This window comes from Macaca nemestrina, chromosome 12 (assembly GCF_043159975.1).
Source record: "Macaca nemestrina isolate mMacNem1 chromosome 12, mMacNem.hap1, whole genome shotgun sequence".
Classification (NCBI taxonomy): Eukaryota; Metazoa; Chordata; class Mammalia; order Primates; family Cercopithecidae; genus Macaca; species Macaca nemestrina.
Window position 1 is genome coordinate 69,598,261 of NC_092136.1, and position 16,553 is coordinate 69,614,813.

The 16,553-nt window shown below is 37.1% G+C and overlaps 1 protein-coding gene across 1 annotated transcript; it reads right to left on the reverse strand.

Annotated features, from left to right (window-relative positions):
* Positions 1–1,337: 1,337 nt before the first annotated feature.
* LOC105468641 (olfactory receptor 51G2-like) lies at positions 1,338–2,279 on the reverse strand. Its single transcript, XM_011718837.2, has one exon. The coding sequence runs from the start codon at positions 2,277–2,279 to the stop codon at positions 1,338–1,340; it is 942 nt and encodes a 313-aa protein (XP_011717139.2).
* Between the last annotated feature and the right edge of the window lie 14,274 nt (positions 2,280–16,553).

Genomic DNA, 16,553 nt, shown 5'->3' on the forward strand with positions numbered 1-16,553 from the left:
TGTTATATCCTAGATTGGATCTTGGAGTACAAGAAGAATATTTGGAGAAAAACTTAAAAAATATCTGAATAATATTCATCTGTGGTTAATAAATTACCGTTGTTGGTTCACCAATTGTGAAAAGAATACTCTACTAATGTAAGATGGTAATAATAGGAGAAATTGAGTGCAGGATGTTAGAGAACTCTGTACCATATTTAAATTTTTCTATAAATTTAAAACAACTGAAAATAAGGTTACTTTAAAAGAAAAGCATGGTTAATAATGCAAAGGAAAATGGAAGTTTAATCAAGATGTGAATGTTGAATTTAGTAACAAGTAGAGCACTAGAACCATCATAAGCTGCAAATCAGTGGAATCATGAAGATGAAAATCAGACCACAGCAGATTCAGGTTTGAGTGGGAGGTGACGAAGTTGAACTAATCAGTATATACAATTCTTTGAGGATACTTTCTTGTGCTATATAAATTAAAAACAGATATTGCAATTGATCATTTTGACTGAAAACAAAGCCTTCTTAGCATAATATCTCAAAATTTTCTAGTAATTAAAATCTGTATCTACATGAATCTCATAATTAAACATGAAGAATATAATCACCATAAAATATGTTAAGCATTTCAGTGCAGAATGCCATTGGGAATACAGAAAAGGATGATCAGGACAGTGTATGTACGGGAACATGGGAAATAAACTGTATTCCTTCTTGCTCAGCTTATAAGGAACACATTTTAAGATGTAGAATGACTTGAGATTGCCATAAATAATTGAGAAATGTACTGAAAACCCAGGTAGAAAAAATGGACAATAGTCTGGCTCTCATAGTTTGTCTACTCCTCATAGAAAGCCCTCTGTAGATTCCTACATACAAAGTCATCACTGTTTCTGCTTTATTCCAATTGGTCCAATTAATTTGCTCCAACTTTTCTTCTACACTTCTAAAAGTCTGCTAAGTTTTGCTCATTCATCATCCCTTTTTGATACGAGGTTCTCCAGCTGGAAATATTTTTTTTCCCTGAACAGGAGATCAAAACTTGCATTTAAAAATTTTTTGTATTAGGTTAAAAAGTCTAGGAAAACTTTTGAAACCTAAATCTTTCTCAGATATATTGAGGGCCTTCACAGTGTATAATGAATAACTTCACCGTAAAATATAACTACACCTTTATTCTCTATATTGAAAATATACAGATTTACAATTATTGAGGTTTAGGTCCAGTATCTTAAAGTCAAAATATCATTGGTAATATGTGAATTCTAAATTCAACATTATATGAAATCTTCTCACAAATATAAGGGGAATGGAGGGAAAGATATGTTTTAGAATCTCTGTCATCTACACTTCGTGTTTCTTGAATTTCTTGAGGATTCTGTCACGAATCTGCCTGGTCTTAACACTGTAGACAATGGGGTTCATAAGAGGTGGAACCAGCAAGTAGACATTGGCCATCAGCACATGGACAATTGGGGAAGCATTCTGTCCATAGCGGTGGATCATAGGTAGCCCAATCATTGGTGTATAGAAGGTGAGTACAGCACAGATGTGAGAGATGCAAGTATTGAGGGCTCTCACTCTCTCTGCCTTGGAGGCTATACTCAACACTGTGCCCAGGATGAGGACATAGGATAGGAGGAGAAGCACTGAATCAAGTCCCATGGAACAGATGACCACCATGAGGCCATAGATGCTGCTGACTTGACGGTTGGATACAGTTGTCTTTATGAGGTCCTGGTGCAGGCAGAAAGGGTAGGACAGAATATTGACATCATGATATTGAAGCTTCTTCAAGAGGAAGGAAGCTGGAAAGACCAAAGCCAAGGCCCTTCCAGCAATTGCCAACCCAATCCCAATGATTACATCATTGGTTAGGATGGCTGCATAGCGCAAGGGTTCTCGGATTGCTATAAAGCGGTCAAAGGCCATAGCCAAGAGTACAGCTGACTCGATAATTGAGAAAACATGAATGCAGTACATTTGGACCAGACAAGCATTGAAGGAGATCTCCTGCACATGGAACCAGAAGACACTGAACATGGTAGGCAAGGTAGTGGTAGATAGGCCCAGGTCAGTGAATGCCAGCATTGACAAAAAGTAATACATTGGTTGATGGAGGGAAGACTCAGTTCTGATAATGAAGAGGATGGTAATGTTCCCGGCAATTGAGGTGGCATAAATCAAGAAGATGGGGAGGGAAATCAAGTCATATCTGCTTTCAAGGCCTGAGAGGCCCATTAGGAGGAAGCGAGGGTATAAGGCAGAACTATTGAAGACAGACATTGTGCTAATGGATGAACCTAGAGTCTAGGTGAGGAAACAAGAATATGGAAAATTAGGGTAAAAGTCAAAATTGTAACAAGAAGCAACACTTTAATTTATGCTGCTGTGTGTTTAATGGTTTTGATCATGTCTGTGTTCATTATATCTAATTACCCCACCTGTTATTTATTATTTTACCGATTTTTTTCTTCACTGTGCATTTATTGAGGCTTTTTGTTTGTTTGTTTGTTTGTTTTTTCGGTCTCGCTCTGTCACCAGGCTAGAGTGCAGTGATGCACTCTTGGCTCACTGCCACCTCTGCCTCCCGGGTTCAAGTAATTCTCCTACCTTAGCTTCCCGAGTAGCTGGGACTACAGACATGTGCCACCAGGCCTAGCTAATTTTTATATTTTTAGTAAAGACAAGGTTTCACCATGTTGGCCAGGATGGTCTCAATCTCTTGACTTCATGATCCCCCCCACCTCAGCCTCCCATAGTGCTGGGATTAAAAGATCATTTTTTTAGAGATGGGATCTCACTATGTTACCTAGGCTAGCATCAAACTCCTGTTCTCAAGCAATCCTCCCAACTCAGCCTTCTGAGTAGCTGGAACTACAGGTGCACGCCACTGAAACTGAGAACATACTTTATTAAAGGAAATCTGGTAGTGTTAAAAAATAGAGAAATATATAAGAAATGACATCAACTATGTACAAACTAGTGGACAGATCAGTTAAAATTAAGAGTTAAACATTTTGAAGTTGATATTTAAAAAAAGAAAAGAAAAGAAAAACCGCATGATTTAAAACACAGAAGAGACAACTAACCCCAACCAGGCAGGTCAGGGAAGATGTATTGAAGGAGATTCTTAAATTAGGGCTCAAATGACAAATACTAGAGGGATAGTATAAAAGAGCCGTGATGTACATCCTGTACTGATTAAAATCCATGTAAATACAGTAAGATATTAGAGAGTATTGCAAATGTAAGTCACTACAATTGAGTAAAGCTATAGGATAGATGGCTCTTCATATGGTTCTTGAAGCTATGGTTAAAAAGAAGTGAACCTGAATTTCTGAAGGAACTTGTGTGTAAATATGAGAGCATGGATATAATCTTAGAGGACACAATGTGCTCATTGTAACAATAAACAATATGACCAGATTTATAATATATCTGTGTCAAAATACAATCAATGTTTAAGAGTGGTCTAAAGGCTGACAAGAGAGAAGGCAAGGAAACCTGTTAGGAGACTATTGTAGTCATTAAAAGAAGTGGATGAAAGTGAAATCTAACCATGGGTATTATGAGGAATGAATAGTACATGGGAAGAAAAAAATAACATCTGTAACATAGATCATCAGATGCTAAGAGTGAGAAAAAGAAAGAAATCCAGAATAGATTTATTTATTTGATAATCTTTTTCCTGTCATTTATTAAAACAAACAAAGGACCTGCCTAGAAATTTGGTGAAACCAGTGGGCCAGATAATTCCTGTTTGGTTATGATAAATTTGAGGTGTATGGAAGAGATAGTGATATATTTTCTATAAAAACAAAGAACACAATGCCAAATTATAGAAAGAAAATAAAAGATGTATGTTCTCAGGGCTCAGTTACCACAATACATCAGATGAGCTGTAGGAAACAGACAGATATCACCATGAACTGGAGAAGATAGGCATTACAGAAAAAGCCCTAGAAACCTGTTACTTAGCATCATAATGGTCACCTGATTCCAGTTATTCTGGGCACAAAGCATCAAGAAAATGTTTATTTAGCATACTTTATTTCAAAGTTTTTCCAAAATTTACATGGTTCATTTTCCAACCTACCCTTCTCCACAAATATAATCACACTTCATTGTTTGCCCTAATAGACATAATTAATTATAAAATAACAAATTCTGTGTCATTCTACAGAGATGACAAATATTGTGCAATCTGGTACCCTTTTCCTTACTTTTTATAAGCAGGTACAAAATGAAGAATAGAAGAGAATTATTTTATGCATTCTCATCCTACATTTAGTGATTTATATACTATACTAGTTATAGAAAATGATCTTTATACACCTCCTTCACTTTCCCAGCTTTTTATGTTATAAACTTCTGGTCTGCTTCATTATTGAGCACTATGTCATCACTTTGGTATTCTCACATAATTATGCTTTCTTTCTTGATACTCACCATCAAATCTTTCAGCAGTCTTCAGCATCTCTGTCCTGCCTAGGCACACCAGGTCTTCCCTCTTACATAACTCGTCCCCATTTCTTTTTATGAAAGTGCCTGGCTTAGGGTAGTCATAATCTAACTTCCCTGATGGATGTAGACACAGGCACCCAACTCTCAGTAGCTCCATCTCTAGATTCAGAGAAAGTCAGTTGACAATTGTTATTTACTACCTCTTTGGAAAGGTTACTGAACCCCTTTGAGTATAAACAAACTGGCAATTGTATTACTTTATATAATACTTAAGAGATTCAAGCAAGTGTATGTAACGTGCCTGGAACAATATCTAAGATTTAGGAGATACTTTGGACTTAAGTGAAGCAAATTGTTAATTAAGATGCTGAAGTAGCCATGCTCTTAAGTATATCAGCCAAACACAGCAGTGACACAAAAGCAGGTGCTGTCTGGAGTGCCCAAGTTATCACATGTAAAGATGTTACCTCCCATGGCTTCTCTTAAGAATTATCTTGTACAGACTAGTGGACAGAGAGCTAAAATTAAAATTTCCTTTTTCCCTCTTAATATTGTTAAGTATGTATGCTGTATGTAACACAAAATAGAGGAGGCACTCAAATCATCAACTTTATTATCATCAACTTCAGTTTTAACATTACAGGTTTTAGTTAATATCAGGTAGTAATATTTTGAGAAAACAGATATTTCAAACAGGTGCTATCTGTGCCTAGAAGTGAGTTTGCAATGGCAATTTCTTCCCAGAGTTCTTCTGAGCAACTTTCGAAGGGACTAGTCTGATTCCTTTGGAGGAAGGTAAAACTGTACCTCTGACCTATTCTAGAACAGTTATTTCACATGAGTAGAAGTCATTCCTACTTTTTGACCTTTACTTACACTTCCTAGATTCTTCAAATATATAATGTAGTAATCTCTTACCCATTTTTCTCACCTCAAAACCTTCCTGCAGGCACACCTGAGCCCTCAAGTGCAGACTCCTCACCCTACTGCAGATTGGCTGGGTTTCCAGTCTGTCAAGCTTAGAGACTGCCTGTAGGTTAAGAAAGCCACTGAAGATGGGCATCGAAGAATAATAAAATACACAGTGTATCCTAAGGCAGGTAATCCTTCAAGGAAGCATAAATGTCCTGAGTAAGGCATCAGACTCTTCCTCAGTAACTCCAGAGCCAAGATAAAGCTTTTTTGCCTTTGATATTCTTGACTTTATCCAGCTGGGTGCTTTATCAGCATTACTGTGCTTTAACTACTCTGGCCTGTTTGCCCATCTTCACTAGCCAGTTCCCCCAGGACCACTCTTTTTTTTTTTTTTTTTTTTTTTTTCATTACAACCTCTAGGGGGAATAACTAACATCAGTGCTGAAAGAGCTATTTCTCCTGCTCGAGGACAAGAGATGGTCATGCCAACTTCCCAATCCAGAAATCCAGATTAGGAAGTAATTGAGAAGTATTCTGAGGATCATGTGATAAAGATGAAAAACAATGGGCTTAGTCAGTCAGAATGACGTATAAAAAAATTTGTGCTCTAAGTAACCAGATACAGCATTTACTAGCCCTTGTATGCTGAGACAAGTATTCTGTATTTAGGCCAAATTTTTTACAACCATACACTAGGACATATCTTGTTGAACTGTTACAAAAAATATAAAATCATGTGTGTAAAGTAGAAATTCATCACTCAAAAGTCATGCTTATTATAGCACTTGTAAATTATAAAGGGGTATGGGATCCACATGCGGTTGGTCCATAATACTCAATTCTTTTACCAGCCACTGGACAGAGGGGTAAACGTTCTACCATCATCATCCTGCAACAACTGCTACTTGTGCTGACCCACAAATCTGCCTCTGATCATTCAATGAAAGAAAAGATGAAGATGTGATATGATACAAGAGGTTACACTCCCATATTATCACTATCTAGCAAAGACATAAATCCCTGCAAAGTATTATTGTGAAGGGTGTGTAATTCACAAATTACACAGGTAATAGAGATGATCATGGAGAACAGGTTTGGCAAACCTCCTTCAATTTAGATGAAAATCCAACATTTTACTTGTCCTCTTTCTCAATTGCATTTCACGTTTGCCACTAAAAAATGCATCTCGGTTATGCCATTGATGTTTCTTGATGCGTTTTTTTCTGATGTTTTCAAAACTCATGATGTAATTAATCAATATGTTTCTAACCACAATATAAACTGCCTCTAAGGTCCATCATTTTTGTTTCCATTTTCTTCAGTGCCAGATCAATTCAAGTCATTTCCAATAAAATCTTGATTCAGGAGAAAATGACTTTATGGTGGTTTTTAGGGATACCACAGCTACCTCATACAACATATTTTCTTATCAGTCTATCAAATTTGACTTTTCTAGCATTTTATGTTATGGCATTTTCCTTGTCAAAAGTCTTTAATGTTTTCACACACTTTTATTAGATTTTTCTAATATTTACAATAGACCACCATTATAATAGAATTAATGGCCGAAACACCAAACACACATCAATCATGTTTGGAGGAAACGTCACATAGTCATTCCACTGTGTGTGAATATAAGTCGGCCCCATTAACATCTAATATTTTACAGAAATCAAGCATTACAGAAACTTGTGTAATATAGTTTAACCCAGTCTTTTCAAACATATTTTATGCAGACAGCATTTATTAACATCTGAAATTTGTGTTCTGCAGAGCTCAATTTGGAAATGAATGCCTGGAAAATGTTGGATGTAAGGCAGTGATTTTTAACAAGAAGGATTTTGCCTCAAAGGGGTGTTTGACAATGTTTGGGGCCATTTTCAGTTGTTGTAATTGGGAAAGTGTTACTGGCATGTCATGTGTAGTTACCTACAATACTTCTAAACATTCTACAATGTGCAGGACAGTGACTCACAACAGAGACTCATCCAGTCCCACGGCAATAGTGTCAATGTTGAAAAATCCTGTTTTAAGGAGAGAAAAACAAAACTACACTAAAAATTGAAATTCTGTGTTTAAATCTGTGGGTAGTATGAAGGCTAAGCACATTAACTCTAGACCAATTACAGTAAAGAACACTGTAAATCCAGAGGTTCCTTACTTTTGAATTCCGATTCTGGCACTTAACTGCCTGTGTGACTAAGAAAACTACTTAGGTCTTTTCACCTCTTTTTCTTCGTTTATGAAATGAGTTTCATAATAATTTTAAGTAATAGAATTTTTATAAATATTCCATGTGTTAATAAATGTATAGCATTTAGAATGTATTTTACAATCAATAACAGATAATCAAAAATTGATTCCCTTTTCCTTTAATACAGGGTTGTTTTAAAATTAGTTATTATTAGTATTCTGTGGGTGTACCAATTCTGTGACCCTATATTTTGAATCCTGAGTGGAAACTTCTCTTAAAGACACTGATAAGTATTTTAAAGGGTACATCAAATTTTATAGTCATTAATTAATTCAATCATAAGATTACTTTCTCTGGATCCAAACTCATGAGTATCAATGAGCCTTTAACCATGACTTGGATTTCCATGCATGTATCTTTTAAGAAAGCAAACATTTTGGGAAATGTGTGTCTAAGTTACATTTCACACATTAATTTAATATGTGGGCATTCTGAAATATGCATTTTATCTAATAAACTTGAGTTTTGAGATTTAGCTCTCTTGGCTTTGAAAAGGTAAAACAACTACAAGAAAATATGAACAAGAAAAGCCATTGGCAATCTGTCTGATAATATCTTGCACCTTATTTTCACTTCCATCGAGTTGAATAAGACTTAGTTTAAATGGTAATTTACTCTTTCTTCTTGAAGATTAATCACTGATTCCATATTCCTAGTGTATCAGGATAACACTATTCTCCCAAATCTCATTTAATCCCATTTTTATCAGTTTTTATTATATAATTATATTAATGGATCTCTTAGTAAAACTTTTATAAACCTTGTTGACTAAGGTGATGAGAAAACAAATAACTATATGTAATATTTGAGAGTAAGATTTCTTTATCAATAAAAATAAGTGTATTAAAATGGATACATCGAGGTATTTCTTTTTTAGATTTTAATGTCATCCACACTTTTAAAATATCTTGTTATTAATTCATAGTATAAGAAAGAGTAAGCTAATGTTTGTGTGTGTTTGTGTGTGTGTGTGTGATCTGAGAAGCTCTTGTGTGTTCACAGAAAGATAACATCATCATTGAGCCCAATGCAGAGTTCATGTGGAGGATGCATGCAAGTTGGCATGTTAATGGAGAGCAGCGTGGTTTAAGATGTGCAAGTCTAATTACTAGTTGGAAATTGTTTAAATTTTATATCCTAATACTGAACATTTCTTAAGGCATGCTCTTAGTTATAGAAATGTACCATATAGGTGAAACCACCTTTGCAAAAATATACAGTGGGAACGTTATGGCAGTGAAAGAGATCTGATTTAACCAACCTCCATTTTGCCTTTATTCTTCAAACTTCCCTTAATTATTCCTGGGCTTGGGTCAAGCTAACTTTGGAAGACATTTATAGTTAAAATAATAATAGCCCTTCCCCAAAACTCAACCTCCTTTGTAAAGTTAATGAGAGATTACTAGGCTAAGAGGATAGAGGAGCATGAATTCTGCTAAAGTGTAGACATAAACAATTGCCAGCCATTGTTCTGGAGTTCACAAGATTTACAACTTCCGGCTTCCTTAATTACTCTTGCAGATAACATCAGTATTTTAAAACCTAGGATTGGCCTTTTGAGATACCTTTTCAGACTTTTTGCATGTCTGATGACCAGTGGCTCCACCTCCATATGCCAACTACTCTTAGGGTCCTACCCAGAAATACTCAAGTTCATGAGGACCATTTCTCATACCCCTGTGATTGCACCCCCAACTAATCAGCAGCAGGCACCCACTGTTTAGCCACCCCTCCTCTTCCTCCAAACTATCTTTGAAAAACCCTAGCGTCCAAATTCTTAGGGAGGCTGATATGAATAATAATAAAACTCTGATCTTCTATTTAGCTGGCTTTCCATATGTAAAACTCTCCATTGCAATCCCCTGCTCTGATAGATCAGCTGTATCTGGGCAGCAGGCAAGAAGAGCCCATTGGACGGTTACATTCGCTGAATCTGTTTGTTTATTGAGACATAAGATAGTCACAGGATTCAGTGCCATGAGGGATAGAAACAGAGATTCTTTCCTGAAGGAGTCTTAGTCGAGCAAGATCTAGCCTTCACTCTAACCTTTGCTAAAACTTAAAGTGAGGTACCAAGAAAAAAAAAATGAAAAAAAAAAAAAAAAAAAAGAAAATAATTGACACACAGACATGTTGAAAATTTCTAACGTGATAGAGTTTAATGAGAGAAGAGAACAATATTTAGGAAATAATGTACCACAAGTTTCCACCTGAAATTAGCATTCTGTGGATCATCAGGAATTTATGTCTTTCTTGAAATCTTTGTTTAAAAGTAATACAGACAGAAAACTCCAGCCCCAGATAGCATCTTTAATAAATCATTTGGGACATTTAACTAAAGAATAACAAAAAAATGCTCATGTATTTCTAGAGACTGTAAAAAGAAGGATCACCTCTTAAGAACTTTTATGAAGCAAGCATAACCTGTATTTTACAACTGCGTTAAAGCATTACAGAAAGTCATAGTTAACAACAATGCATTATATATTTCAGAGTGGCTGGAAGAGAGGACTTAAGTTGTTCCCAACACATACAAATACTCATTCTATGCATGTAACAGAATATCACATATACCTCATAAATATGTAAAATATTGTGTATCAACTAAAAAGGAAAATAAATATTAAAGATGAATATATCCCATAAAATTGACTACAAAATATAAAATAAAGTATTACCAAATCTAAATCTAATCTGTGATTACACACACACACACACACACACACACACACTTGAACCTATTGAATTTAATTCAGGCATTGAATACATAGAACATGCAAAAATCACATGCTATAATTCATTATGTTAACACAAGAAGAAGAAAATAATTTAATAATCTAGATTTATGATAAAAATGCTAAATTTAATACTGATAACACACAAATATATTAAACTAGAAATAGAAGTGTATTTCCTTGACCTTTTAAAAAGTACAATGCACATCAAATATTAAAGTTATTTTTCCCAGCGATCAGAAAGAAGAATGTACTCACTATACTCAGTTCTAAAATTTACTACAGCCTCAGTCAAGACAATTGGGTGAATAAAAGATATAAAAGATACTAAGATTAGAAGGAAATAAATAAAGCCTCATCATTACTCACAGACAATATTGTTGAACTGCATGCAAAATACTCTCACTATAAGTAATGAGAATCAATAAGTTAATTGATCAGGGTAGGTAGATATCTTTTTTATATCCAAAAAGGATATGCTTATATCCAAAAGCAAGTAGAAATTGAAATTTAAAGTATAATACTTATAATGGTGTCAAAAATACAGAGACATAAAAACTAGTAAAAGAAGTACAAGACTTCCACACTTAAAATTTCAAATATTATTGAGAGAAACTTAAGACAAATTTTTTCAATCAAGGGATGTACTCTGTTGACAGATTAGAAGACTTCATATAATAAAAGTGGCTAATCACTTTAAATTAGTTTACAAATTGAGTTTAGAATTTTGTAGAAATTTAATACTTTATATAAAACTTAATATATAAACACAAAAGCTGCATTAGTTCATTTTCATACTGTTATAAAGAACTACCCTAGACTGGGTAATTTATAAAGGAAAGAGTTTTAATTGACTCACAGTTTAATCACGGCAGGAAGCTAAGGGGAAGCAAGGCACCTTCTTCACAAGGTGGCAGAAAGAAGAAGTGCTGAGCAAAGGAGAAAGAGCCCCTTATAAAACCATTAGATCTTGTGAGAACTCATTCACTATCATGAGAACTACATGTGGCAAACTGCACTCATGATTCAATTACCTTCACCTGTTCTCTCCCTAGAGATGTGGGGATTATGGGGATTATAATTCAAGATGAGATTTGGGTGGGGACACAAAACCTAACAATATAATTCTGCTCTTGGCCCTTTGCAAATCTCATGTCCTATTCACATTTTAAAGCCAATCATACCTTCCCAATAGTCCCACAAAGTCTTAATTCATTCCAGCATTAACCCATAAATTCAAGTCCAAAGTCTTATCTGAGTTTACAAGACAGGACCCTTCCACCTATGAGCCTGTAAAATCAGAAGCAAGTTAGTTACTTCCTAGATAAAATGGGAGTGTAGGCATTGAGTAAATATACTTCTTACAAATGGGATAAATTGGCCAAAATAAAGGCGCTTACAGGTCCCATGCAAGTCTCAAATCCAACAGGGCAGTCATTAAACCTTAAAGTTTCAAAATGATCACCTTTGACTCATATCCAGGTCATGTTGATGCAAGAGGTGTGCTCCTATGGTTTCAGGAAGCTCTGCCCATGTGGCTTTGCAAGGTACAGCCCACTTCCTGGCTGCTTTCATGGGTAGCTGTTGAGTATCTGTGGATTTTCTAGGTGCATAATGAAAGCTGTTGTTGGATCTACCAATCTGGGGGTCTGGAGGATGGTGGCCCTTTTCTCAAAACTGTACTAGGCAGTGTCCCAGTGGGGACCCTGTGTTGGGGCTCTGACCCCACATTTCTCTTGTGCACTGCCCTAGGAGAAGTTCTCCATGAGGGCTCCACCCCTGTGGCAATATTCTGCCTGAGCATCCAGACATTTCCATACATCTTCTGAAATCGAGGCAGAGGTTTCCAAACCTCGATTATTGACTTCTCTGAATGCACAGGCTTGATACCATGTGGAAGACCTCAAGGCTTGAGGCTTGTGCCCTCTGAAGCAATAGCACAAGTGGTACCTTGGCCCCTTTTAGTCATGGCTGAAGCTGAAGCTTCTGGGACACATGGTACCATGTCCCAAGGCTACATAGAGCAGCGGGTGTCCTGCGACTGGTCCATGAAACCATTTTTTTCTTTTAGGCCTCTCGGCTTGTGATGGGAGGGGCTGACATGAAGGTCTCTGACATGCTGTGGGGACATTTTCCCCATTGTCTTGGTGATTAACATTTGGATCCTCATTACTGGTGCAAATTTATGCAGCAGCTTGAATTTCTCCCCAGAAAATGAGTTTTTCTCTTCTATCACATCACCAGGCTGAAAATTTTCCAAACTTTTATTTTCTGCTTCCTCTTGAACACTTTGCCACTTAGAAATTTCTTCTGCCAGATACCCTAAATTATCTCTCTCAAGTTGAAAGTTCCACAGATCTGTAGTGCCAGGGCAAAATGTCACCAGTCTCTTGGCTAACACATGGCAAGAGTAAAGACACCTTTACTTCAGTTCCCAACAAATTCCTCATCTCCATCTGAGATCACCTCAGCCTGGACTTCATTGTCCATATCACTATCAGTGTTTTCATCAAAGCCATTCAACAAGCCTCTAGGAAGTTCCAAACTTTCCCACATCTTCCTATCTTCTAAGCCCTCCAAGTCTCCAGGAAGACATTTTTTTCTGTGTTCTTCTGAGTCCTCCAAACTGTTCCTACCTCTACCTGTTACACAGTTCCAAAGCTGCTTCCACATTTTCATGTATCCTTATAGCAGCACTCCACTCCTGGCACCAATTTACTGTATTAGTTCATTTTCATTCTGCTATAAAGAACTGCCTGAGACTGGTTAAGTTATAAAGGAAAGAGGTTTAATTGGCTAACAGTTCAGCATGGCTGGGGAGGCCTCAGCAAACTTACAATCATGTCAGAAGGGGAAGGGGAAGAAAGGCACCTTCTTCACAAGGTAGCAGGAAGGAGAGGTGCCAAGCAGAGGGTAAGGAGTTTCTTATAAAAACATCAGATCTTGTGAGAACTCACTTACTATCACAAGAACTGCATGGGGGAAACAGCACCCATGATTCAATTACCTCCACCTGGTCTCTCCCTTGACGTGATGATTATGGGGATAATGCAAATTACAATTCAAGTTGAGATTTGAGTGGGGACAAAAAGCCTAACAATATCAAATACCAACATAGTTAAGGGCATTTGAAGAAGTAGCCCTCACACTACCTTATAACAAAACCTAACATAAAATCATAATTAACAACAGTCATGGATTGGTGCAATGATAGAAAATTATGTCCAATGGAACAGAAGAGAAATAGCAGAAATAGACCCAAATATATACATTTACACCATATGACAATAGAAGCATTGTAGTACAGGGGATGAATAATGCTTTATTCAATAAATGGTTGAAAACCAAAATGAGTCACTGAGGCATAAGTCTCAATCATTGAGGTTTATTAAGCCAGCTTTAGGGTGCTTCTGGGAAAAACAAAAGTCACCGACACATCTGTGGCTATTTCCACAGAGGTTTTCCGGCAGTTGTGTGTTTATATATTTCCTTAAAAGGGGGAAGGGGGAGGCATGTAGGTTGGGCTGTAGGGGAAACAGTTACATTCCTGAGACTTTAGTTAGTGTTCAGTAAATCTACACTTTACCTAACATAAGGTGAATGTCTGAAGTGAGAAAGGGAGCAAAGGAAGACTCAATTATGTAGTCTGTCTCTGGGTAGGTGAAGAAAATGAATCCTGACTTTTTTCTGCACCTGGGAAGATAAACTTGTAAGCAACATAATCGGTGTGAAGTTTTAGGAGCTAGACCTAGATTGTGGACCTAAAGTTTCAATTAGCCTGTCGTTGTTTATGGGAGGCAAGCAAAGAATTTACTTACGAATGATCTGTGGGTAGCCCTTCCCAGATGCCTGAGGCCATTTACCTTTCCAATCTGGCTGATATACAATATTAGAAGCAGTTATTCATGTGGAAGAGAGTGTTGCAATGATTCAGCTTCAGGACTTAGTCTTCACTTCTGCACAAGTTTGGGGAGGTCCTTCAATTTTTATTTTCTTTTACACAGTTCTGATTGAACTATGTATCCGTATCAAAAAAATATGCCTTGACCTTACCTCATCATTCATTAAAAAAAAAAAATTTTACATGTGTTGTATTTAGAAACATCAAAAGGAAAGCCTTACAACTTTCAAAAATTACACAGAAGAATATCATTTATAATATCAGTAAATGTGTCAGTTGTTTATTTATTGTTCCAGTTTCAAATATAGACTTTTCATCGCTTACTCAGCAACAGTGGAACTGGGCTCAATGGACATTTTTTCCTTCACAGATTCATGATGTTAAACTTGGCCAGCAGAGGGTGCTGCAGGGACGCTTGTAGGAGAAATTCTTGTGTACTTCTCTTTTGTCACTTCTACAGTGCAAAACCAGAGGCATGTATGAGAAATATTTAGTAATATTCACCCTATCAAATTCCAACAATACCCATATGACTAGACTCTTACTGAATCTTGCAGTTACTCTAGGGGCTGGCTTCCCAGATGTAACCTATTTGGACCCTGGAAGGGTATTTCCAGTTTATCAGTCCAAACTGATTTGCTGCCCACCTGTACTTCAAAGAGGGATTATCATTTGCTTGCCAATGCCAGCTATAGTTCCCTCCCTACAAGCCTCAGCCGACCTGATGCTTCCTTCTACTCAGTCCTGAAAAGGAATCTTCGTCTATCAGCCTTGGTTCACCTATACCCCACAGAGGTGTCTTTCTTGACACATGCAATGTAATGACCTTTTCTGGCATCCAGTATGCTAAGACTATTCATTTTCAAATGAAGTTTCGACCTCAGGCTTGGGAGTACCTTCCCCATTTTCCAAGTTTGTTTTTTCTTTCAATATTCTCCCTTAGCTCCAGGGTATTACTCAGAATTGTCTTTACCTTCTTTAAAGTTGATTTCCTTACAAAATTAGTAAGTATTTGCACTTACAAACCCTATTCAAATTACTGTGTGATTTATGTCTTCCGACTGGATCGTGAGTGACAGAATAGGCAAATATCTCCTTAAAAATATATAAAATCACTAAACATAAATCAAATTTATACATTGGACTTAATTAAAATTAAGAACATTTCTAGTCATCAGACATACTATTAAAAAAGTACAGGCCGGATCACGAGGTCAGGAGATCGAGACCATCCTGGCTAACACGGTGAAACCCCGTCTCTACTAAAATACAAAAAAAAAAAATTAGCCGGGCGCGGTGGCGGGCGCCTGTAGTCCCAGCTACTCGGGAGGCTGAGGCAGGAGAATGGCGCGAACCCGGGAGGCGGAGCTTGCAGTGAGCCGAGATGGTGCCACTGCACTCCAGCCTGGGCGACAGAGTGAAGACTCCGCCTCAAAAAAAAAAAAAAAAAAAAAAAAAAAAAAGTACAGGCCGGGCATGGTGGCTCACACCTCTAATCCCAGCACTTTGGGAGGCCGAGGTGGGCGGATCATGAGGTCAGGAGATCGAGATCATCCTGGCTAACATGGTGAAACCCTGTGTCTACCAAAAATACAAAAAAAAAAAAAAAAAATAGCTAGGTGAGGAGGTGGGCACCTGTAGTCCCAGCTACTTGGGAGGCTGAGGCAGGAGAATGGTGTGAACCCAGGAAGTGGAGCTTGCAGTGAGCCAAGATCGTGCCACTGCACTCCAGTCTGGGCGACAGAGCAAGACTCTGTCTCAAAAAAAAAAAAAAAAAAAAAGTACATAGATTGTAGAAGATTGTTGTATATATACATCTCACAATGTCAACTTGAGTTACAGGGTTATTTTTAGTTCTCCAGGCTTATACACTGTGTTTGGTCTTCTGCTTGAAACTTAAGAGATTTAAAAACATGGCTATTTGCTCTTGAATTCTTACCCTGTTTCATCTGCCTGCAAAAAAAGGCATCCTTGAGATTTTTATTTTATCTTTCTTATATTACAGGTAGTTAGACAGGCATGAGTTGGTCAGGAGAGGGCTCTACCACACCCACTAGGAATGTTAGGCAATGGTTGGGCAATTATCATACTGCCTCTCTACAAGTGATAAATTGGCAGCTTGCACCAGGGAGAGGCCATTTCCTGATGGTCCCCACCTGTTGCACTAAACTGCTAATAGAATGCAGATGCCAAAAGGAAGCAACTTTCCAGACATGTGCATTAAGAGACAAAATGAAAGAGTGTGACCTTCTGAGGGCACACCACCGAGAAAGGGAAGAAAGACTCGG

Coding starts and splice junctions, on each gene's coding strand:
- LOC105468641 (XM_011718837.2), bottom strand. CDS start 2,279: ATGTCTGTCTTCAATAGTTCTGCCTTATACCCTCGCTTCCTCCTAATG.